The sequence below is a fragment of the Callorhinchus milii genome, unplaced genomic scaffold (genome assembly GCF_018977255.1).
Source record: "Callorhinchus milii isolate IMCB2004 unplaced genomic scaffold, IMCB_Cmil_1.0 Scaffold3, whole genome shotgun sequence".
NCBI lineage: Eukaryota > Metazoa > Chordata > Chondrichthyes > Chimaeriformes > Callorhinchidae > Callorhinchus > Callorhinchus milii.
Window position 1 is genome coordinate 8,007,793 of NW_024704744.1, and position 26,756 is coordinate 8,034,548.

Consider the following 26,756-nt stretch of genomic DNA (forward strand, 5'->3'; position numbering starts at 1 on the left):
GCGAAGATGAGTAGTAAACCCGAGGATTGGGAGAACTTTAGGGAACAACAGAGGAGGACCAAAAAATTGATCAAGAGGGAGAAAATAGATTACGAGGGCAAACTAGCAAAGAACATAAAAACAGACTCCAAGAGTTTTTACAAATATATAAAGAGGAAAAGGCTAGCGAGGGTGAATGTGGGTCCATTACAGGCAGAGACCGGAGGAATTATAATAGGGGACAAAGACATGGCAGAGTCATTAAACAAGTATTTTTCTACAGTCTTCACCGTAGAAGACACTGGAAACATACCAAAAATAGAGGACCAAGAAGACAATGTTAGCGAGCAACTTAGGGAGATTAACATTAGTAAAGAGATGGTTCTAGGTAAATTGTCGGGTCTTAAAACCGATAAATCCCCTGGACCGGATGGCCTGCATCCGAGAGTTTTAAAGGAGGTGGCTACTGAGATAGTGGATGGCATGTCTATAATCTTCCAAAAGTCTGTGGATACTGGAAAAGTTCCCATTGATTGGAAGATTGCAAACGTAACTCCACTATTTAAGAAGGGTGGGAGAGAAAATAGGGAAAACTATAGACCAGTTAGTTTGACGTCAGTTGTAGGGAAAATTCTTGAGTCCTTAATAAAAGACGTAGTTATGGGATACCTGGAAGACCATAAAAAGATTAGGCAGAGTCAACATGGCTTTACAAAAGGGAAGTCATGCTTGACTAACCTTTTAGAATTTTTTGAGGATGTATCCAGCAGGTTGGATAAGGGGGAACCAGTAGATGTGGTATATTTGGATTTTAGGAAGGCATTTGACAAGGTGCCACACAAAAGGCTGTTACTCAAGATCAAGGCCCACGGGATTAATGGGAAAATATTAACATGGATAGAAGAGTGGCTATCGGGTAGAAAGCAGAGAGTAGTGATAAACGGATCATTCTCGAATTGGCAGGATGTAACTAGTGGAGTGCCACAAGGATCAGTGCTTGGGCCTCAGCTATTTACCATTTACATCAATGATCTGGACGAGGACATTGAATGTAATGTGTCTAAATTCGCGGATGATACTAAACTAGGTAGCAGAGTGAGCTCTCAGGATGATGCAAAAAGATTGCAACAAGATATAGATAGGCGAGGGGAGTGGGCAAGTAGGTGGCAGATGGAATTCAATGTTAGCAAGTGTGAAATTATTCACCTAGGTAGCAAGAATAAAAGAACAGATTATTTTCTGGAAGGGGAGAAGTTAGATAGAGTTAGTATTCAAAGGGATTTGGGTGTCCTTGTACACCAGTCCCAAAAAGTTAGTTTGCAGGTGCAGCAGCAACTAAGAAGGCGAACGGCATGTTAGCGTTCATTTCAAAAGGTTTAGAATATAAGAGTAGGGAAGTCTTGCTGCAACTGTATAGGGCCTTGGTGAGGCCCCACCTAGAGTATTGTGTGCAGTTTTGGTCTCCTTATTTAAAAAAGGACATACTTGCCCTGGAGGGGGTGCAGCGTAGATTCACTCGGTTAGTTCCTGGGATGAGGGGACTGACCTATGAGGATAGGCTGAATAAACTAGGGCTGTATTCTCTAGAGTACAGAAGAATTAGAGGGGTTTTTATTGAAACATATAAGATTCTTAAAGGGCTGATAAAGTAGACACTGAGGATCTGTTTCCCCGGGTAGGAGAATCTATAACCAGGGGTCACAGTCTTAAAATTAAGGGTCAGCCTCTTAGAACAGAGTTGAGGAAACATTTCTTCACTCAGAGGGTAGTGAACTTATGGAATTCACTACCCCAGAAGGCTGTAGATGCTCAGTCCTTGAACATTTTCAAGGCTGAGACTGATAGATTCTTGAAAAATAGAGGGATTAGGGGATATGGGGATAGGGCAGGTAATCAGAGTTAGGTGAGAAGATCAGCCATGATCTTATTGAATGGCGGAGCAGGCACGAAGGGCCGAATGGCCTACTCCTGCTCCTAATTCTTATGTTCTTATCATTTCAAACACTAGGTGTGACTGGAAAATGTGGCATCAGTGACAATATTTTGCTTTTATTTAATTCCCAGAGCAACCATTCTAAACGTGGCTGTTGTGGGCGGAAAGGAAAAGTGACCGCTCGTGAATCAAATTCCATTGTAAATATAGAAACCTTCTGGAAACGGGATGTCCTGTAGCCATTAGTATCTGAACTCTCTTCTCAATGAAAGGTCACGTCAGCAATTCATCTGAGCACATAAAGCAATAATAGTAACTGAGTGACTACTTCCTGGGGTGGGATTGATGGTCAGAGGAAAACAAAAACAACTTGCGTTCATATAGAGCTCTTCACACAGAGCAGAGTTGCAGAGCGCTTAAAAAATAATCCTTGCATTTGATATCATATCGTTGAGAAGTCTCAAAGCGCTTCACAGGATACACCGTAAAGTGAATTGACTGTATATTTTGTGGGCAAAAAGTGATGGGAACAAGGCCAAAAGTGTTATATTCCACACCTATAGTCAGCTCACCAAAACACCTCACCACAGGCCTTTTTTTAAAAAAATGTCAACGAACTAACAAACCCTTACTCAGAGGCCACCCTTACATGAAAGTCACTTTGGTCCAGTCCCTTGATGGTTGCTGAAAATTGGTTTGACTGTAAATGTAAGTTGTTGTTTTATTGAAAAATAACTGCTGTGCCTGATAGGAAATCATATATTATATCCCATTTCCTTTTAGGAAATAATATTATGGGATATAGTACATAGGTAGTTTGGGACATATGTGCATACGACCACCAGGTAGGGGGAAGGCAAACTAGATGGACCTTGGTTTTTCCTCATCCAGCATTTCTTATGCTATTATGATAATGTTACCATTGCCTACTGCAAGTCTCAAAGCACTTCACATGATTTACTGTACCATGTAATAATGATGTTTTTTGTAGGTGAACGGCAATTTGAATTTGTGCATAGGAATGTCCCCACAAACAGCCACAAAGTGAGTGACCAAATAGGGCTAAAATAGGGTGGACTCAGAGCAAACTGCTTTGGGGAGTGGGGATCTGGGTGGAGAGTGACCAAAACACAGACAAAAAGAGAGGTTTGAAGTCAAGCTTTAAAGGTGGGGAAGGAGGAGACTAGGTGGAGGGCCTCAGTGATGGAGTTCCAGAGAGTGAGGGTAAAATGGCTGAAAGCTCACCTCCCAATGGTGGTTGGATGGTGCAGAAGATGTGAAGCAGCCTGGTGTTCGCTGAGCGGAGGGAACACCAGAGGCATTAGGAAGTCAGGGGCTTACCAGAGGTAGCATGGGGGCAAGGGCGTGGAGGGATTTGAATGCGAGGATCTTGAATTTGAATAAAGAAACTCCCATCTGTGGCAAGAAAAGTTGAGCCACTTGTTTAACACTGTGCTTCTTCTCTCACTTCATTTGAAACAGACTCCCTGGAGAGGACACATTGATAACATCTGTGGGTGAAATTTTCTTTTAAGCATTGCAGAAATGTTACCTCGTTCATCACTGGAGATTGCGATCCAGGCTTCAGCTGGTTTGTAGGTTGGAACTGGGGTCTTGTGGTCTCGGCTATCTGAACGAGAATAGGAAGTCTTCTCACAATCGGCACAAACGTGAAGGCCAAGGGCTTTGCTGTTTCATTAAGATTGGCCTAAGTGATCAATACAGCATGAAACAAATTACAAATTGATCTGGTCATTGGCTTTTTTTCTCTTTTTCTCTTAAAAATTATAAGAATAAGAATAATCCTTGCATTTGATATAGGGCATTATCTCATCATTGGGATGTCCTCCTGACATGAAAGGTGCTATACAAATTTGTTCTTGTGGTTGAGATGTCTCAAAGCGCTTCACAGGATATACTGTAATGCAAATTGACTGCATATTTTGTGTGCAACATGTGGCAGCCAATTGCACACAGCATTGTCCCATAAACAGTCGTAGATTGAGTGACCAAATCATTATTATTTTTTGAAAGCGTTATTACCCCTGGAAAGTGATCTGCCAATCGACTAATAACCAGGTTCTACTTACTGCTAGGTAAACCGAGGCAAGTGAAGTAAGGAAACTTGCCTAAAGTTTCAGCCTGTCCAGTCATCAAACCCAGTGCTCTAACCAATACGCTACAGGATTCCACAAAATTCTCATGATAACAGTATAGTCAGAGATATATTATATTGGCTTAAAATCTATTTGTTGGGTCATGATGGAATGTCCAATATTAATGGTGAACATCTGTGTAGATGCACAGAATGGGATGATTTTTGATGGGAGATAAAGTTTTTTTCAAACTGTGATGGAAGAAGAGTAGGGTGGGAGTTCTGGAGGAATGAGATCAGATATGCCAAAGGTCCCTCTTCATCCAGATCAATTTTATGATCTAGTGAACCCAGTTATTTCTATCACTCCTCCTGGGACTGTCAGCCATTTGGAAGGAAGTTTAAAAAAAACACTGTCCAAATATTTGGTTGAACACAACTGGCATGTATCTGGAGCTCTGGAAATCAATTTATTTTAAGATAATTTGCGACAGAACCTGGTATATCAGCCCAGGCAAGAGTCATCCTCAGAGAACAAAGACTGATGGCTTGCCTGTGTGTTTCAGGCATATGTGATATAACGAGAGCAAAGACGTCAACATAGCTCACTATTAACTCAAGCGCAACAACATCAAGAAGGAAATTCTGCTATCTTCACACTTGTATGGTGGTGAACACTTGAATATTGCTCCATCTATCATTGAGTTTATCTAATTCCGATTCCTTCAGCTTACTCATCAGATGTTAAATCAATTCCTTTGTCCTTTCCTCTGGGTTACTGGCAGAACCTTGATCTTCCTGTCATCTTGAATGCACGAGCACCAATCATGTTGCACAAAGGTGCAGTGAACACCAATTCGTCACAGTGAGAAACAATTTATTTCATTATTGGATTAAATTTTGCGAACTCCTACAGAAATGACAGGTACAACCGCTGCCAATGAATAAAACCTCCCCATTCAGCCTCTGCTCTCTGGAACTCCATCCTGGAATCCCTCAGCCTTGCACAGCCTTGCCTTGCAAAACAATAATAAATTGGTCACTTCAATCCACGACTGTTTTGTGGGACACTGCTGTGCACAATTAGCTGATATGTTTTGCCCACAAATATGCAATCAATTCACTTTACAGTATATTCTGTGAGATGCTTTGAGACATCTAGAAGACGTAAAAAGCGCTATATCAAATGCAAGAATTATTATTATTTATTATTATAAACGTCCTCCCGATGTGAAAGGTGATATATGAATATAAAATTGTTGTTGCTGTTGAATTCTGCCTCACCTTAGCCTGTAGCTCTATTTCAATTTATTTTTAACAATCTACCTCAGGAATTTCCATGTGTAGGTGGCATGCATGGAATTGTCAGTTTGGTTTGGATACTCTTAAGCACGGTGATGGGTTTCCGCATGTGTCAGACACCTGGCTGACCAGAAAAACAATAAACACTGCAGAAAGCCAATTTCTAAAATTAAGACTGGGTTCAAGGATTTTCCCCAATTCTACGCAGTCCTACATTATAACACAAAGTGCTCTCACAGCCTAAGACTGTATTGAATTTCAGGTTAAGAGGTTTCCAAACTTTATGAGCATCTTTAATATACTTTTTAAGCTCCAGCCTCAAAATAACATAATAAGATGGTAGGCTAGCCATTCTGAAATGCTCTTGTGAGCTTGCGATAAATATAGTGCACCCACTTGGACAGCATCGTAATGTAGCCGTTAATTACACACATACATTTACGTCCTCATCTAAAGATCATAGCCGTGGTTGAAGAGGCAAGACTTGCAGGCTGGAATTGAAGACGGATTGAATATAATTTACACATTGAGAGGACGTCACAAAGTAACAGAGAGGCAATGAGAAGGATGGCAACCGAGAGGGTGTACCAAGGAGTGAGGGTAGCATAATTGCTGAGGCTCAGTCAGCAATGGGATGAGGAGTTGGGACGGTGAGGGTGGGGGAGGAGAGAAGCACCGCAGACCAGAATTTGTCAAGCAGATGCGGGGGGAGGGGGTGTTGGGGAGCACATGAGTACTCCAGGCATGAAAGGCGCAATACAAATGTAATTTGTTGTTGATGTTGTTGAGCAGAAGATCACAGAGATAGGGATTACCGCACGACAGACACCACAAGAGAGGGTGACAAACTAGCATAACTTATTGAATTAAACTGCGCGAAAGTGGCTCAGGATCTGACCAGGCAGAAAACAGCGTTCACGAAAATCAGCTAAAGAGAGCGAGCTTTTCAGCCTCATGTTCTTACCTGGCCTGTGAAGTGATCACAGTGCTAGAGCCAAGCCCAACCCCTTAGGAAAGTCACCCAGTGGACGAAATACACCAAGAGAAGGGGTGAGAGACGTGTTCAGACAGCAGTGAGAAGCTGTGCGCAAATACTGCTTGTGCAGCACCAGAGATCTGTACTGACAGGTTCTTTTCATGTAAATTACTGAGTGGGTTTGAAACAGGCCCTGAGGGACTCCTTGTTTTAAAATGTCACCGTGTGGGAATGAAATACCAGTCACTCCAATATCGCTCTTTGTCGGAATCAAGTTATGATTGAAATCATTGTTTCTACCAATGCAGATGAAAATCGTGTGTGTGAGGTTTGGGCCTCGGTTCACTATTAACATTGGTTTTGAAAACTGATCCCGACGAAGGTAGATTGAATGCGGCGGTTTGCTCAGTATGCTTAGCTCCATTAGATTGTGCCGAAAGACACAGCCAGTGCAATGTAGGCAAATATTATTCTGAAGGATTTCAATGGAGGGATTTGCAAATGGCTCTCGGAGATGACATGGTGGGGTGCAAAGGCTGCTTAAAAATGATCAACTGAACTGCACAATGAATGGGCACGTACTAAAGGAGGCAACCATAGGTACAGCTTAAGTGGTAGGTTTTGAAGCATGTGTTGGTGGAGGTGTAGAAACATCATCATCAGGATTTGTGTGTAAAAGAGAAAGGAAAGCAGAAAATTGAACCAGATGCTAAGATTGCACACTGTAAAGTGGATTGACTGTATTTTATGGGCACAACATAACAGCCAATTGCACACAACAGTGTCCCATAAACAGCCATGGAGTGAAACAACAATTTTATTTGGGGGATTGTTGGCCAGGACACTGGGAGAAACTCCCTTCTCTTTTCAAATAATGTCATGGGATCTTTAAAGTCCATCTGGACATGTAGACGGGACCTTGGTTTGGTGTCTCATCCGAAGGACAGCATCTACAACAATGCAACAGACCCCCCAGCACTGCATTGGTGAGTCAACATAAGTGGAGTCCTGTAGCTCAGTGGTTAGAGCACTCGCCTCACAAGTGAGAGACCTGGGTTCGATTTCCAACAGTGCAAAATGTTGGGCAAACTTCCTTATTCCATACACTTCTGTTTACTTAGCAGTAAGTAGGAACCCAGTTATTAGTCAATCGATTGGTGGATCGCTTTTCTGGGGATAATAATTCCTTCAAAAAAATAAATTGGTCGCTTCACTCCACGATTGTTTGTGGGATACTGCTCTGCGCAATTGGCTGCCCACAAAATATATAGTCAATTTATTTTACAGTATATATTCTGTGAAGCGCTTTGAGAAGTCTCAAAGACGTGACAACAACAACTCAATTTTTTTTTGTCCTCCACGCCAGACGGCGTCTCAGGCACTATATCAAATGCAAGGATTATTATTATGTGAGCTCAAGTCCTGACATGGGATTTGAATCTACAATCTTCTGACTCAGAGGCGAGAGTGCTCCCACTGAGCCAGGCTGACACACTGCAAGTCTGGGCTTCATCCACACTGCCTCCTTTCTGCCCCTGAGCAGCAAATCAGTCTGATGTCATTAGGAAAAAAAAGTAACGCAGGGGAAATAGATTGAGTAATAAAAGCTAAAACCTTTTAATTGAATCTCGAGTTGGAACATTAAGTGACAATGGATTAAAAATCAGGGAAAACTGCAAACAAATTGTACATGCACACAGAGTAAATTCTCCCCTGGGTTGTGACTCCATTTAAAATACACTTTTGAGTTCCATTTCCTAAGCCTATTTTCAAGGGTTGCTCATGCAAGAAGATAGCACGGTGTGCCAACAAATGAACCGAGGCAGAACAATGAACAGATTCCCAAAGTAAATTCACTCTCGTCATACAGTGATTCAGCAGCTCTGGGGACAAATACGTGGTTTGTACTAAGACACTTCAGTTATTGCGTTAATTCATCTCTCAGGAGAAAATGCTAGTTAGCAAACACATCCGATTGTTCAAATTTACCATCTCCATGAAAAATAATGAGGTGCAACACTTTGCTGGTATATTCTGATAAATATCAGCAAGGATGTCCTCCTGGTGCTATATGAATGCAATTAATTATTATTGTCAAAATGTCTCACAGTGCTTCACAGGATTTTAATCTGAAGTGTGGTGATTGTGTATTCACTATGTAGGCAAACGCAGCAGCCAATTTGTGCACAGCAAAGTCCCACAAGCAGCCAATTAAGTAAGTTCCCAATTTTTTTTTGGAGGGGGAGATTATTGACCAGGACACAAGGGAAAAAATCCCTTCTTTTTCCATGGGATCTTTAACATCCACCTGATCAGCCAGACAGGATCTCAGTTGAATGTCTCCTATGAAGGACGGTCCTCTGTGTAAAGAAATATTTTTTGTTCTCACTTCTAACTACCCTAGCTCTAATGTTAAGAATATGCCCCTTGTTTGGGATCCCTCTAACAGAGGAATGAGTCATCCATCGTCTAATTTATGTTCAGTGTGTCAGCCTGGCCCAGTTGATAGCCCTATCGCCTCTAAGTCAGAGATTGTGAGTTCAAGCCCAACATCGCGATGTGGAACGCATATAGTCTGAGATGACACTCCAATGCATTTCCGGGAGTGTGCTGCATTGTTGGAGGTGCCATCCTTTGGATGAGACGTTAAAACAAGGCCACATCTGCTCATGCATGTTAAAAATCCCAATGGCACTAGTCTAAAAGAGTTCATGCCCTGGCCAACAATTCAGAAATTAGAATAGATAATACTTTGCAGACCGAGGTCAAAATCAGATCAGATGTTAATCCGAGGTGTCGTCCGCCTGGTTAACTGGATGTAAAGGATCCCATAACACTATTTGGAAAGAAAGGGAAGTTTTCCCAGTATTCTAGCCCTCCAGATAAATTGGTTCTTTACCTCATGGCTGTTTGTGGTGATCGTGTGCAAATTTGCTGTTGTCTACAAGTAACCAGGCACAACACTTAAAACCAATGTCCTGCAAAGCACATAATAATAAGAATAAGAAGAATAAGAATGGTTAATATGAATTATAATTTATATGAATATTATTAATAATTGTTAATAATTTATATGAATAATTGTTATTCATCTTAATTATTAGTAATATTGCCCCTTATCACATCGTTGAGACCTCTTCACAGAAAACAGATTGACTGTATTTTGTGGGCAAAACACGGAAGCCATTTGCCACAGCAGTGTCCCACAAACAGTCGTGGATTGAGTGACAAAATATTTTTTGGGGGAAGGGATTGTTACCCCCAGAAAATCGATCCATCAATTGACTAACTACCAGAGTAATGTGGAGTAAGGAAACTTACCCAAATTTTGCCCTGCCCGGGAATCGAACACAGGTCCTCTTGTTTGTGAGGCGAATACGCTAACCACTTCTATGGGACTCTAAACATTGAGATGTTTAGATGTTATACAATGCAGTCCCAAATATTATTTGTTATTTTATAGAGCAGCTAAGCCCGCATGAACACTCTGAACACTGTCTGACGTACTTCATGCCACCAATGCAGCAAGGACCACCAGAACCTAACATTAGGACTTTGGGCTTCAAAAACAAGAACAACTTGTATTTATATAGCACCCCTCACGCAATGTAGCGTACTGGAGTGCTTGACAGTAGTGGAGCACAAAACCGAGCTGGGGTCAGGGGGGAAGTGACGGTGGGCACAGTCGAAAGGAAGGTCTTCAGGGTGCGACCTGAAGATGGAGAAAAGAGAGGGCAAGGCAGAGGGATAGAGGAAGTGTATCTGGGCGTAGAGGCTGAAAGCGCGGCCACTATGGGTTAAGAGCAGCCAAGTGGGAAAAAGGCCTGCTTCCAGTACCTGGTCTGCTCCTCCAAGTCCTACCTTTGAGCCAGGCTGGCTGGTTTGGCACCAGCAATGCACAAACAACTGCAATAAATAGAACGCTCTTCTGGTAAACGTCCACCAGGTCTAGATTTATTCTATGAACATAGCACTTCAGAGTGTGCAGTATTTGACAGATTGTTAAATTCAGTTTTAACTTTGCAACCCATTTTATGTAATTCTTAGCAGAGAGAAATAAACTTAAAAGGCTGTATTTAACAACTTGATAAATTCTTCACGCTCTGAGAAATGACTTCAATATAGTAAATCTAGAGTCAGATTGAATTTCCACCTGTGTGTTTGCGTGTGGGTGGGTGGGTGGGTGGGGAGGTGGAGAGTGGAGCGGGGGTGGAATAAGGGGTTATGAATTATAAATAATTGCGCCCGTAGAAATGACAAATGAGTCACCAGTATTTTATTTCCTGCAACATGTTATCAGCCCAGCCCAATTGTGGAATTATTTATCATATTACAGTTCCACCTATTTATAACATATCTATAAGCAGCTTGAATGAGGCAGAGGTCATTGGTTAAAGGTGCAGCACGGCAACCTAATAGCAAGGCTGACTTTATTTTCTGACTGGAGAATGAAGTGGGAATCGTTCATGTCCCCCCCGAAGTGAAAGGTGCTATATAAATGTAAATTGTATTGCATTGCAATGACTGAAACTTCTCTGAAACCAGCAGCTAATAGAATTTATGAGACCACAGAACTGCCAGCTCTAGGGGAAAGAACTCAACCTTAGCTCATTAATAATAATAATAATCCTTACATTTGATATAGGGTGAAACACGGCAGCCAATTGCATACAGAAGTGTCCCACAAACAGTCGTGGATTGAGTGACAAAATTATTATTATTTCTTTATATATTTTTTGAAGGGATTATTACCCCCAGAAAGTGATTCACTGATCGACTAACTCACTGCTGGGTATCAGAGGCACGTGGAGTAAGGAAACTTGCCTAATGTTTCACCCTGCCCAGGAATCGAACCCAGGTCCTCTCACTTTCGAGGTGAGTGCTCCAACCACTACACTACAGGATGCAACAATGCAGTGTCCCCCCCCTCAACCCTTTCCTTCACTAGTACTGCAACTGAAGTGTCAGCCTAGACTGTGATGCACTCACCTGAGAAGATTAAATCACCCGAACCTCCTTACCATAAGGTTATTAGCAAATGAAGTAAGTTTGATGACTGAACGATTCTAGACCTAGAATTTATTTCGCAGCACGATCAGTTTGAATTCTGCTAAGTGCATGGTATTCAATCCTGGACCCCTAAAGGTCAAGAAACAAATTAAATATTAAGAGGGCTTTGTGTGAAAACTTCCTTTCATCTACTAACCTCTATTATCAGAGATTCAGCTGAATTTTAAAAGCCTGCATTCAAACGCATTAAACTTCTCTGCTCAACCATCTCTAGTTTCAATTCTTTCCATATATCTATAACTTTAAACTCCTGCATTAAACCCCTGTGAATCACCACTGACCCCTTCAATAACAATAATAATCCTTGCATTTGATATAGCTCATACAGAAGTCTCAAAGTACTTCACAGGAACTACTGTGAAGTGGAGTGACTATATTTTGAAGGCGAACACAGGAGCCCATTTGCGCACGCCATGTCCCACAAACAGCCATGGGAAATGAACGACTGATTTTATCTGGGGAATTGTTGGTCAGGTCACCAGGAGAAACTCCCTACTCTTTTCGAATAGTGCCTTGGAATCTTTAACGCTTGCCTGAACTGCAAATGGGACCTCGATTTAACGTCTCATCCAAAAGGCGGCACCTACAACAATGCAACCCTCCACACCCGCCTCCCCACCCCGCCAACCAACCCCTGCCTTGACAAGACACCTATTTTATTCTGAGGGGCCCAAACCTGGATGCAACACTCCAACTACAGTCTTGCTAATACGTAGTACAAATTTAGCATTATCTCATTGCTCTTGCATTCAGTCACATAGACAGTAAATATAAGCCTAGCATTCCATTTGACAGGCCTTTTGGCTGCTAAGGCTATCCTGTTGGGATAATTACTGTTTGCTGGCAGCCACATATCTGACCGAGGGTTGTTATTGACGGGAACTGGAGTGGAGAAAGTCCTGCCTCTTTACCAGAAAGATTAGGCTCTAACCATAGATTAGACATCACTTGATAACAAACCAGTCACTGGTAGTAATAAGCGACCGTAAACTGCAGTCAGTAATTCCAGTTAATCTATTTTAAAGATGTCACTGAATACTTTCAGAGGTTCCTAAACATAATCTTTCACCTTTGTTACCCAAAGGATGACCTCTAAATCAGATAATAATGTTAGTATTAATACGAAAAAGGAGTTTCTCCCAGTGTTATAGCCAACAATCTTCCAAATAAAACTGGTCATTCATGTTTGTGAGGCATTGCTGTGCACAAATTGGCTGCAGCATTTGCCCACAAAACACACATTTCCTCCACTTTACAATACATCCTGTGAAGTGCTTTTGGATCATCCTTCTGACAACTTTTTGTTGGACATTGCAGTGCCCAAGGACTCGTATGTTCTCCTGCAAAATACACACAAAAATTGGCTGCCACCATAAAAAAAAATTAACTCCACTTTACAATACATCCTGTGAAGCACTTTGAGACATCCTCCTGACGTGAAAGGTATTATACCAAATACAATTTTTTTTAATTCTTGCATTGAGATAGTGCCTTATCATGTTGTGAAGATGTCTCAAAGGGCTTCACAGGATTTACTGTATGTGCATTATATGGATGAAGGCAGCAGCCAATTTTCACACATTGTGTTTGCCTGTTTAGATGAACCTTAAACATCCCATGGCACTCTTCAAAAAGAGAAGAGCATTTCTCTTGGTGTCCTGGCCAACAATCCCCAAATAAAATTGTTTATTCCCTTCATTGACTGTTTGTGGAGCAAACTAACTGCAGTGTTCCCTACAAAATACAGTCCTTGCATGTTACAGCAAAAATTCTGTGAAGCACTTCGAAACATCCTCCTGATGTGAAAGGCGTCTTTTCATCAAATGCAGGTTATTTATACTCCCAAACATATTATAACATCCAGTTTGTGAAATTCACAGGCTCGTGAAAGGCAACCCTACTTGGCAGACTGGTGGAAAACAAAGACGAGCAAAATAGTTAGTCATTTCCCACTGACCTTTTGCTCATGTTACCTGGTGGAGAAGAGGATGGGAACTGAGCCAGGCCTACAATCCCTATGTCCAGGCGGCCCAATTATAGTGGGGAGACTGTCTGTAACATAGCCAGTTCCTCTCTGTTGCAGAGAAACTAATAAATACTGAGGTTGATATTAAGGCATCCCTAACCTCCATATCCATCAACTTCAAACCCTCTAACGTTTCATTGGTTTCACAAGCTGGAATTTGCGATGAGTAGAACCAATCTGCTTTGAGAATATTCCCGATTAGGCCTCTTCGACTGACTGCATGTGTGAGACTGGCTGCCTGGTATGTGAGAAGCACATTACAATGTATTTTTCCAAGAGCGAGGCAATGAATAATGGTGCCATGAGAATTAGCTTCATTTCTCCAACTCACACACTCCCTCATTTCGTTCAAGGGCTGTCTCAAGACCTAACACTTTAACCATGCTTTTGGTCATCTTTCCCTTCCCTGTCTACAACCACTTCTCATCCCCAGCAAATGTGCCCAGCCAGTATTGTTAAGCATTTTGAGAGTCCTTGTGGGGTGAAAGCAACTATCTAAATGTAATTATGAATTGTTAAATTGTATTTTACAGTGACGCTTGGGGGCAAAAGACAAGCCCAAAATTTTCCACCTACTCTTAGCCCAGAAGCACATTTCATCTTAAATATGAAATCAACATCCCAAAGTGCTGGACAGTCAAGGATTTCCACCCGAGCTGTGGGTTGTGATCAGGAGGGGTGGAGGGCAGGGAGGGTAGGGGTAGGAGGGTGACCGAAGGCGCAGTCGATGAGAAAGGTCTTGAGACTGGCCTTAAAGGAGGCAAGTGAGGGAACGGGGGAAGGAACTGTGGGATGGAGTTCCAAAGAGAACTGAGGAAAATTCTTAAAGAAGCTCTTAATCACGAATAATTAATTCTTAATAATTAAATAACTGAATTTGAAAGCAGATTATTTTAAGAACTGCAGAAAGCCAACTCCCAAATTATGACTGAAATTAAGAATTTTCCACAGTCCTGTGCGATGTTAATAATAATCTTGCGTTTGATATAGCGACTTATCGCATCTTCGAGCCGTCTCAAAGCTCTTCACAGAATATACTGTGAAGTGAATTGACTGCGTATTTTGTGGGCGAAACACAGCAGCCAATTGCACACAGCTGTGGTCCTCAAACAATTGTGGATTGAGTGATCAAATTATTATTATTTTTTTAATTTTGAAGTGACCTTTACACCTGGAAAAGCAATCTGCAAATGGACTAACAACCGGACTCCTACTTACTGCTGGTAAACAGGGGCGTGGAATAAGGAAACTTGCCTAAGGTTTTGCTCTGCCCAGGAATCGAATCCAGGTGGAATTTCGGGCCCCAAGTGTACATACAAACAGCATAATTCTATTTCCAAGCACACTGTGTTTGCTACTCTGTTTTGAGAGAAAGTTGCAGTACAAGAATTGATAGGTTGTATCACTGCTTTGAAAGATATTCCCTACGCACAAAGCATGAATTCATCTGCATCAGATCTCTAATCTGATTTATCTGCAATGGCATGAGGAGGCTCAAGGAGGATCAATAGAATTTGTGAAGCCAGGCAACAGCTGCACTCTCAAGCTTTGACTGCGTCCCACTCCTGAGCGAAAACTGAGCTCGGCACGATGTTTAAAACACACTCGCCCTCCCCCCACCCCACTGCAAAGTAACTTCTCATCAACACTCACCTCTGATTTCATCGCAAGAAGCTCCTCGTCCAGTGTCTTTATGGCAAGAGGATCCTGTTGGGAGATAAACAAGCAGAACGTTCAAAGTAAAGGAATGGCATTTCCTTCGCACCAGTTGCGATTGCCCAGTGGGATATTTTATTGCATTGAGTTTCGCAGAGAGTGCCAGTGATCATCTTTCAGGGCGGAGAGGATGGGAGCTCAGCCAGTGGTGGGACCTGTGATGTAGCCACTTCCTCTCTGTTGCAGAGCAGCTAATATCGCTCCCCCCTGATGGTTGTATTAATGCAACCTTTCTACCCCCTCTCTAATCCTGCATTAATCCCTTCCACACCCCACTACAGAGACCCATAGAGTAGTGGTTAGCGCACTCATCTTACAAGAGAGAGGACCCAGATTTCTTTCCCAGTGCGGCAAAACCTTAGGCAAGTTCCACAACTCGGGGGTAGTAATCCCTCCAACCCCTCTCCCACCACCCCCAAAATATGGTCACTCAATCCACAAATGTTTGTGGGACACCGCTGTATGAATTGACTGCTGTGTTTCGTCCACAAAATACACAGTCAGTTTACTTTACAATATATTCTCTGAAACCCTTTGAGACGTCTCAACGACGTGATAAAGCACTATATCAAATGCAAGGATTATTATTATTATGAATAAATAACACTTAAAAAACCTGTAGTTAAATATACCTCTTCGGCCTTTCCCTCCCCCTTTCTCGGCATCCAACCCTGCCAAAGTGCAGCCTACAAGATACTATACTGGTGAAGGGTGCCGTATAATCACAAGTTGTAGATTTACACCCATTGAACGTTATGGAGTGAAGGTTCGCAACAGGTTCTAGGTAGAATATAATGTCCTGGAGGCAACACTTGAATGCAGCTTAACAGGATACAGATGGAATTGCGTTGGAATGCTTATCTTCCCGATCTGGGTAACGTTTTCACTTGCTGGAATCCCCTTGGAGAATCTCACTGTACCAAAATTGCAGGAATACACATACACCATACTATTTAACTATTCCATGGATGTCGGTGCTGGTGGCCAATACAGCAAGTCTTAACGTGTTTTGGCACGCCTTTAAGTGCTCCGAGATGCTACCCGCATGAAGGGTGTTATATAAATGCAAGTTGTTGTTCCTATCTCAGAAATTGGCATCATAGGTATAACACTGGCATTGCTATCTGTTTTCAATTGCACAGTATGTCTGTGTACAGGTGGCTTTAATCTTAGCTCTTTTCCTACTTGCCGTTAAAACAAAACAGTCTCTCTAACATGAATCATTCACTGCTGATAAAAGCCAACTTGGCTTAGTCTAGGACTCTCTAACCTCAGAGGCAGAAGGCTATGGGTTTAATCCCTACTTCGAGACTTTGAACTCAAATTCTAGATTGACACTCTAGGGGAAGTACTGCTTTATAATAGGTGGTATCCTTCAGAGGAGATGTTTACCAAGGTCCCATCTGCCTGTTCAGGTAGCCATTAACAATCCCATGACACTATTTGAAAAGAGAATGGAGTTTCTCCCGGTGTCCTGGACAACAATCTTCTAACTAAATTGATTATTCATTTAATGTCTGTTCGGGGGACATTATTAACTCAATTGACACAAATTGACTGCTGGATTTGTCTACAAATACATCAGTGCACTATACAGCAACGGGGGGCAACCAGTGGCACATGGATCAGAAGTGAAAGCAACCCCCCACCATTCACACTAGTGTAGTTAAGTTAAGTCATGTTCAATTAATCAATGTGTCTCAAGTTTTCTCTTGATTGAAATTTCCACGACATGACAGACGCTATATTGAATCCCACTGTTTGTGCGATGTTGTTGTGCACAATTGACTGTCATGTTCCCCTACAAATACAGTCAATACACTTTAGAGTAAATCCTGTGGCACTCTTTGAGATGTTTCGATAAAGTGATAAGGTGTTGTATCAAATACAAGAATTGTTATTTCAATGCAACCTTTTTATTATTATTATTTAGATCGGAGTCCTGTAGTTCAGTAATTAGAGCACTCGCTTTGCAAGCGAGAGACTTGAGTTCAATTCCAGGCAGAGGGCGAAACCTTGGGCAAGTTTCTTTACTCCACACTCCTAATAATAATCCCTCCAAAACCAAAAACAATAATAAATTGGTCATTTTCAATCTACGACTGTTTGTGGGACATTGCTGTGCGCAATTGGCTGCCGCGTTCGCCCACAAATATACAGTCAATTCACTTTACAGTGTGTTCTGTGAAGCGCTTTGGGACGTCCTCCTGACGTGAAAAGCGCTATATCAAATGCAAGGATTATTATTATTATTATCATGCAAAATTATCGATAATTCTTAATTTCAGTCTTACGTTGGAAGCCACTTTTCTGAAGTTCTTAAAGGGAAAACACTGCACAATCTTAACATTTTATGGGGTCCTGTAGCATTGTGGTTAAAGCACTCGCCTCGGAAGCAAGAGGACCTGGGTTCAATTCTCAGGCAAGGCAAAACGTTAGGCAAGTTTCCTTACTCCACATGCCTCTGTTTACCTAGTAGTAAGTAGGAACCTGGTTGTTAATCGATTGGTGGATCACTTTCAGTAGGTGTTTTTCAGTTTTCATCTCTCGCTTTGACACGTCTCGAAGATGTGATAAGATGCTATATCAAAGATAATTGTTATTATTTTATTATTTTAAGACAATGGTCTTAGGGCTAAAGCCATGAGAAATTTCAGACCTCAGATCATGCTGCACAAGTGGCTAACTGCCACTTGAAAGATGTGGGTTTGATGACCTTCTCTCAAGTGTTCCCTGATCTGGTAACATCACAGTAAGCCATCATAATTGGAGTGACAGGCAAAGCAAAACAGCAGCTGTCACATCAGAGCAACTACTAGTGACTGAGCTGGGAGAAAAGCAACCTTGTACATTTTTCGTTGTAATAGTTTAGTTTTACAAACAAAATAATCAAACTACTTTATGCTTATCGGGTGATGTGGCATTTCTTTCGCCGGGTATCTGACACATTCAGAAAACCATCACCACACTTGAGAGTATCCAAAGCAGATTGAGAGTTCCATATTTATATGGCACCTTCAATATAAAATTTCCACCTTCTCGCTGGAGGGATGCACCCTCCTTACCTAATTCCGGAGTGTTGGACACAGGCTAGCAAGAAACAAGGTTTAGGGATCACAGATTAATTGTTGGGGTACTGCTGGAGTGTAATTGTCTGAAACTGCACAGCTTGCCACTGAGAGCACTGTCTGGCAAGTTTTCCCACTGCTTGTCCAGCTAGGACCATCCTACCTGTTAGGGCTTTGGCTTGCAAGGCTAACAGGAGCTGAATTGGAAGAATCCAGACTCCCAATGGTCTGCTCTTCCAAGTCCTGCCAAAGAGCCAGGCTCACTGGATTGTCATCAGCAGTACCCTGGAGTACTCACGGACCTGCCTGGCTCAGAAATCAGACTCTCAGGGAAGGGTAACTCAATTCCAACATTTTGTTACTAAGCACATCTGTCACATTGGTGCCAGGTCTAAGAAGATCCCACTTACCCAACACAACCCTCACCCCAGGAAGATTTGGCAGTGAATGCAATCTACGATTTTGTGGGGATAAAAGATAATGAAAAACAATTGTTGGAAACTCAATGAGTTTTTTGGTCAGCCGGGTGTCTGACATATACAGAAACCCATCACCACACTTAAGAACATCCAAAGCAGATTGAGAGTTCAATATAGTATTTCCACTTTCTCGCTAGAGAAATGTACCCTCCTTACCTAATATGCCTCATAATTAAAAAAATACTTTTAGCCCGTCTCAATACATTTCAACTTGTCCTAGAGTCGGAAAACTGGCACAAAGATAAAGCCACTCGACGAACAAAAGAAATCACTCCAAGTTTTGAAAGCATGTTCACTGAGTATCAGGAGAACTTCAAATCCTTAATTTGGATATGTACTCCAATTCCAAGCGCTGATAAACTTAAAGGTCACTGAACGTTCTACACTATTTGCTGCTTTGCTTCTTCGCTGAGTAAACAGCTTGGGTTAGGACAGTAAAATATGATATTGTCTGAGATTTCAGAAGCAATGAGCCACATAATATCCATTTTGCTCATGCCCCAAAATAGCTCCTAGGACAACCTGTGCTTTTCACCGACTATTTCTTCAACTTTAGCGAGATTTATTTTTAACAGTCCAACCAATGCCAGCTGAAATGTTGTTATTTTTAAAGAGATTATTTTCTGTAGCGTTCAGTTTATTTTCTCCGTTGTGTTACAATAAACGTAGAGGAATTGGGTGACCGGAAGCAAAGACTGCAAGTCCAGGGGACTATATTTGCACGGCAACTTTAATGGATAAAGGTAATGGAGGAAACTGGATTGTTTGGGGTCAGAAAAGAAAGAGGAATCTGCCATCCTTATCCAATCCAAATTACACGGTTGGCTCTTAAAATGCCCTCGAGAGTTACTGTGTTGTAAAAAAAAATTCAAGAAAGAAAATATCAGACAAATGACCTCGGCATCATATCAGGATAAGAATGATCAGGATGGTCACTTAATCCACGACCATTGGCTGCCATTTTTCACCCACCAAATACACAGTCAGCTCGCTTTACAATATATTCTATGAAGCGCTTTGAGACATTTCAAGATTGTGAAAAAGCGCTATATCAAATGCAAGGATTATTAAGACACTGGCATTCCTAGTGTTTCGAGCCTGCACTGACCCTCACTGACAACAGGGGACTTGTGTTGAAATTGGGAGAGCTGTCCTATTACCGAGTTAAACTGACATAGCTGTATGTTTGCTATTCTGTACAACTCTCGTTAAACATCCCTGATTCCTCCATTATTTTCTCAACCTTTGTCACCTCCACACCTTGAACTCTGATAATAATCATCCTTGCATTTAATATAGCGCCTTATCACAACTTTGAGACGTCTCAAAGCGCTTCACAGAATATGCTGTAAAGTGAATTGACTGTGTATTTTGTGGGCGAAATGTGGCAGCCAATTGTGCACAGCAGTGTCCCACAAATGGTTGTGGATTGAAGTAACCAATTTTTATTGAAGGAATTAGCTACTTACTGCTATGTAAATGGAGGCATGTGGAGTAAGTAAATTGCCCAATATTTCATCCTGCCGGGAAACAAACCTAGGTTTCTAGTTTGCGAGGCGACTGCTCTAACCTCAGAGCTTCAGACTCTACAATCTATTCTATTCGTTCATTTTATACTATTCATTCCTCATTTCCTCCATCCCACCATCAGCGTCCAAGCCTTAAGCCACTACTCTCTGGAACTCTTTTCCTAAATCTCTTATGCCTTTTGTTCCTTCTCTCGCTGCCCTCAAAATATCTCCTTCGTCAACATTCTACTTTCCACATCCTTTCCTCTCAACTCAATTACCTCATCGTCTCTGAGAAGCATCTTCTAGAGGTTTATCCCATGCCACGTGGAAAGTGTTATATCCATATTAGCTTTCAAAAGGAGAAAAAGGAGTAGATACAAAGGAGTAAACTCTAGGGGTATGAGGAAATGGCAGGTAAATGGGATTGAATGGATTGCTCTTAAAAGAACCAATGCAGACATGATGGGCTGAATGCCTATAAATTCCTATGGTTCTCTACAGGTGTAAGGTAATAAAAATTATTGCACCTATAATGTCAAAGCGCATCAAAATGCTTCACATGCAAAATGCTGCTGTTGGTGTTGTTGTAAACATTTTGTATTGAGATCTGATCTACCCAGACAGTGTCACACTTTCAGGAATCATCTTAACAGTAACGTTAGCAGCAGACTGTGTAATTAAATAGAGAAAGCAGCAGGTTCAAGTTTAGACCCAGCATCAAATTCCTGAATTCTTGGTACTAAATCAAAGAGCAATTCACAGACGAATCCAAGGAAGGTGCTGTGCCAAGCATCTTTGCTTCTTCACACCATGAATCTGAACCCATACCTTCTCTTTTCTGAGATCAACTGGAAAGGTAAATTTTTTTTATTAAAAATGACTATCATGAGAAACAGTCACTGCAGTGACAGGGATTAAGTTTCCAATTCTCAAAAGCATTGTAATGTCACAAGGCTATTTACTTGTGACAAATAACTTGCAAATTAGCTGTCAACAATATCTTGCTGTAGCCAGAATTTTAGTTTCCTTGCATCCATGTGGATTTTAATGCCTTGCGATGCAGGTGGATGGGTGGATGCAAACATAGAGAAACTGACAACAGTAACAACAACAACAAATTATATTTGTATAGCCTCTTTCCTGTCAGGAGGACAGCATTGAATCTTTTATACTCGCCCAACGGAGCCTATCAAACCTCGGAAGTGAGTTGGCAAATGTGTGGGGATTGCAATTGGATTGCGTGGATTAACTATTCTCTGGGGAGAGGGAAGGTGGGAGGTGAGGGTGAGCAGGGTCTGTTTGAAACCGTACTAGCTACAGAGTGACATGCCTGGCAATGAAATGTCAGAATAGAGTCAGCCCTCTGTGGTAGTCTCGGTAGTCCACAACTGAGCCAAGCAGGTCCACAGTATTCCTGTGCACTGCTGATAACAGAACAGTCAGTCTGGCTCATTGGCAGGACCTGGAAGGGCAGAACAGTCACTGGGGACAGGGAGTCTTCCCACTCAGCTACTGTTAACCCTACAAGCTAAAGCTCTAACGGATATGGTGGTGCTAGCTAAACACGCAGCAGGAAAGCATGCTACTGATGGATTGCATGTAAAGCCATTTAATACAAAAACTCTTCAGGAGTGGTATGGAATTGAAGCTACAATTGTTTGTGAAATATTATTGGAGCAGATTAGCAACCATGTTGACCTACGTAAAAACAATGACTCCATTTCAGATCTACTATATTCCACAAAGAGCTTAGAGAATTTATTTTAATGTGAAAATTGCTATATAAATGAAAGATTAAAGTGGTACTGAATGCACATAGAAATGTGTTGAAAGTGGCACTGCGGACAATATTATTTATTTAATCATTGCCTTAGATATCAAACTATAACGAAGCTTGCCTCTAGTGTTTGTTGTCCTGCTCTGAGACAGAGAGATCACAAGAGACCAAGCTGATGTGAGGCCAGGTCATTGTATTCATTTAAAAAGGAGCTTGATGCTGTGATACGGAGGACGGTAGGCTGGATATTCTGGAGAGATAAGATCTAATGGGCTGAAGGGCCTTCATCATCCAAATTGTGATCCTGTGGAACTGTGCAATCAGAGACGCAGCAAAGGTCTCACAAAGAGAGCCTAGTAGGGAATGCACATTGGCTAATGATCGGAAATGAATTTCAGTACAGAGAAATGCAAAGCATCTAAGAAGAAAGACAAGTACTTCATGGATGAGAACTTGCCTCAGGGGAAGCCGAAAGAGATCTCCGGGTGTTAATTGACTCATCGCTCATTCTGTCAAGACAGTGTGAGGCAAGAATAAACAATGTGAGACAAAACAGGATGCCAAATCAGTTGAGTTGAGTGTAAGCAGTTGTACTCAAACTGATTTCTGCAGCCCAGAAAAGAACAATATGTTTGTGTAGCACAATTGTTGTGGGCAGAGGTCAAATTGGTTCCTTGAATAGTGACCCCTCAGGATGCTGCCTTCACTGTTATCTTGTACTGTTCAGTGTCTAAATTTCTATTAATGATAACGCAAAGGATCTTCCTAGGATCCCCTCTACCCCAGTACAGTACTTTGAGACATTAGAACAAGGTCCATTCGGCCTGTTTATGATTATTACATGTATTCATAATGTCAAGGCTTGACTATGCAAACTTCTTGCTGTCGGCCTCCCCAACTCCTCTAGAACTCTGTAGCTCATGTCCTCTCCCACACCAGACTGCATGACCCTATCACTCCCATCCCCACCTGACTCCACTGGCTTCCCATCACACAGAGGATGCAGTTCAAGATCCTGGTCCTCACATTCAAAGCCCCCCATGGCCTTGCACCCCCCTACATCTGCAACCTCCTAACCCCGAACCATCCTGCCTGCTCCCTCCACTCAGCGGGCTCCGGCCTTCTTCATGTCCCCCGCCTCGCCACCCCACCATTGGTGGGTGGGCCTTCTGACACTTTGGAATTCCATCCCACAGTCCCTCCGCCTCGCCTCCTCCCTTGCCTCCTTCAAGACCCATCTCAAGACTCTCCTCTTCGACCATGCTTTCGATCACCCTGCTTCATCCCCTGCCCTCCACCCTCCTCAATCCCGACCCCCAGCTCGGGTCCAAAACACTGACTGTCGAGCGCCTTGGGACGTCCTCCCAATGTGAAAGGCGCTGGACAAATGTAATATTACTGTTGTTGTTATTCAAGTCCAGTGGAGGAAAGGTTGCAAAAAGCCAGACAGACTGTATAGGGTGAAACTCAAGGTATCTCTCCTAGCAGGAGAGACTTGTAACCCACTAAACAATGATACTCATCTCAACTATGATCGGAAAATGTTGTTTAAAGAAAAAAGTACTTATTGAATTTTTTGCCAATTTTTTTCAACAAAAAATATAAAACTTTTGTTTTGTTCTGTAACACATTAAACCTTCACCAGCTTTCAAACATGTTTTATGGAAAACAAGCAATCAGTTGCTAAGGATTCCCGAGCAGGGCACAACCTTAAACCACAAGTTTCCTTACTCACACGTCTCTGTTTACCTCGCAGCAAGTAGAAACCCGGTTGTTAGTCAATTGGTTGATCACTTTCCAAGGGTAATAATCCCTTCCAAAAAAAAAGTTGGTCACTCAATCCATGACTGTTTGTGGGACACTGCTGTGTACAATTGGCTGCTGTGTTTCGCCTACAAAATACTCAGTCAATTCCCTTTACAATATATTCTGTGAAGCCCTTTGAGACGTATCAAGAAATGATAAGGCAATATCAAATGCAAGGGTTATTATTATTACTGTATAAGTTTTCACTGCTGTTCAAAAATGAACAGATCGCAGAAGCATTTATTTTTAATCATTTTATAGTTCCTCTTAGAAACGTTCAAGTTAACTCTTCCGATACAACAAAAAACAGACTGTGCATATATATGTATATATGATCTACCTCTGCATTAGCCTCACATGCAGAGCTTGGGAGACAACTCCATTAAAGGTCACCATTAGAAAGCTCTTGTACAAGACACAAGGTCATTAATACCGTATCTCTGATCTACTTTAATTCCACTACCGAAGTGAACAAATTCTATTCACCAAAACTTACCTTTACAGACACCGTACGTCCATAAGACTGAGAAATCTGCGAATCTTCAAGGGCACAAGCTGCAGAACAGTGGTGCCCATAAGGACACAGCTCTGTGCCCCCAGTGACAGTTTCTCATTCAGGAACAGCTGCACCCAGGACTCAGGACTACCTTACAAATAGAACATGACTAACGTCAACACATTTTTACTTTCTTACCATCAGCGTTTCCACCAAAGTCCCTTCAGCTGTACTCTCTGCGGAGTCCACACGGTGACTGCCAGCGATCTTGCCGAGCTCCCGAGGAACTTTTCCAGACACCTGCATTGTTCCAGCATTCTGAAAGAACCCTCTACAAAAACCCTTGTCAGGCAGCACGAGTGATAATTGGCCAGCGAGTCTGACTTGCCATTTATAGATTTGCAAAAGCTACAAATAGAATGGATGGTGACAGCTTGCAAGCAGCTACAGATAACAAACGTTATTGTTTTGTTCCCAACTTTCCCCGGGGCAGAAGCGCTCAAAAAATTGACGTTTGCAATAAATGGAGAAACGGCAGAAATAAAAAAACATGTCTATTTTCCTCTGTCGGATGGACGGAAATGGGATTTGCACGATTCTCATTATAGTTAGAGGCACTGAATGCTTATAGCACCAATGGAGCTCAGTCAGTCCAACAAGTCTGTGTTAGCTCTCCAGCTGGGGCTATCTGTTGCAATTCCCTTCTCTGCTTGATCCCCGAATCCTTTAATGTTACATGTGGGGGAAGTGGTACAAAATACAGTATCACTACACTTTACAGTAAAACCTCTATGAGACGTCCTCCCAATGTGAAAGATGCTGGATCATATGTAAGCAGTATTCTTATTACCACCTCAATTGTAAATGCTGTTCTTGACAAATCCCCCCAATCTCAAATCAGTAAACCCCTCCTCCACAATCTGAAATCACACCATGAACCCAATAAATCTCTGAGGTTTTGAACAGACCAAATATTGGCTTTGTACCAGAATGATCCGAGCTGGAATTGGCAGATTGGCCTTGCTCACTGCACAAGGTTTGTCACTTTGAAAACTTATTCCATCCGGTATTATGGCAGGAAACAAGAACATTGAAACAATGAATAAGGTGATATTCATTACAATTCTATTAAACATTGTTACAAACGTTTGTCTTGTTTTTCAACTTTCTTCCATGAGCCTGAATACTTTTCATCTGTTTGTCTCATTTTTTTGCTGTGCCAGCCATTCGTTTGGTCTCCATCTTCAGTTTTGCTTTCCTTTTGGCTGAAATGTTGCGATAGCAAAACCACCAGAGAAAATGCACTCAGATCTCTGGTATTTGAGGGCAGTAGAAGAGATGGTGGTAACAAATTTGTGGATCTGATACCAGTAAAATTACCGACTGAAAACCCACCATTTCTCAACAGATTCAATGTGGTCCATAGTATTTGTCATGAAACTAGTAAGTGTACCCATATGAACCTGCCCACTCCTTCCACTCACCAGGCTCCAGCCTGCTCCATGTCCCCCACCCAGCCCACCCCACCATTGACAGTCAGGCCTTCAGCCTCTCTGCCACCACCCTTCAGAACTCTATCCCCCAGTTCCTTCGTCTTGTTCTCTTAATTGTCTCCTTCAAAGCACATCTCAAGACCCTCTTCTTATGTGCATTCAGCTAGCCTCAATCCTCCCTGCCCTCCAACCCTCCTAATCCCAACCCCCTGCTCAGATCCTAATCCATGACAGTACAATGTCTTGGGACATCCACCCGACATGAAAAGCATATACAAATGTAATTTGTTGTTGTTTAAGCGCTCTGAGACGCCGCCCGGCGTGGAGGGTGCTATATAAATGCAAGTTGTCATCATCGTTCTTGTTATTCAAACATTGTAACTTTCACCCCATGGCTTCAGAGGGTAACTGGCTGAGTTTATAGCACTCTCGACTCTGAGTAAGAAGGCTGTAGGTTCAGTTTGAGTGCAGTCAGGACATTGAAATGTCCTTCATGTAGTATATTATATTATTATTATTATTATATATCTGTGAGCCTAGTGACAAATTGCTAAAACTAGCTCTGCATTCCAGAATTTCCACTGCTGGAATACCAAAACCAACCAACAGAGGGCTGAAGGCAAAACTGTTGCCAGAGCTCAATCCACCTATAATAATAATAATCCTTGCATTTGATACACTGCCTTATTACTTCTTCGAGACTTCTCAAAGGGCTTCGCAGAATAAACGGTAAAGCAAATTAACTGTAAATTTTGTGCGCTAATAATGCAAATTTAAGATCCTGGAGCGAGATTATCTTCATTTTCAGCTCTCTTATCATTTACAAAAGTGGCCTGAGTCATTCCCTTACTCCACTTTAACTCCACTTTACAGTATATCCTGTGAAGCTCCTTGAGACTTCTCAGTGACGTGATAAGGCGCTACATCAAATGTTGTTATTATTATTGGTGGTGGAGCAATTACAGACCTTGAATACCTTAAAGTTGTCCTGTTGAGATGTAATCTGTTAGTAGAACAACATACTGGGCT

General features: G+C 42.0%; 1 protein-coding gene across 1 annotated transcript in view; it reads right to left on the reverse strand.

Moving 5' to 3' along the window:
- LOC103179008 (muscular LMNA-interacting protein) overlaps positions 1–24,583 on the reverse strand; it is a 60,791-nt gene extending 36,208 nt beyond the window's left edge. Inside the window, exons 1-3 of the mRNA XM_007894062.2 lie at positions 24,433–24,583; positions 15,035–15,088; positions 3,465–3,620 (exon numbers count right to left, since the gene is read on the reverse strand). Coding sequence (XP_007892253.1) covers positions 3,465–3,620; positions 15,035–15,088; positions 24,433–24,540 — 318 coding nt within the window. The 5' untranslated portion in view covers positions 24,541–24,583. The remainder of the gene's footprint in view (positions 1–3,464; positions 3,621–15,034; positions 15,089–24,432) is intronic.
- Positions 24,584–26,756: the final 2,173 nt, after the last annotated feature.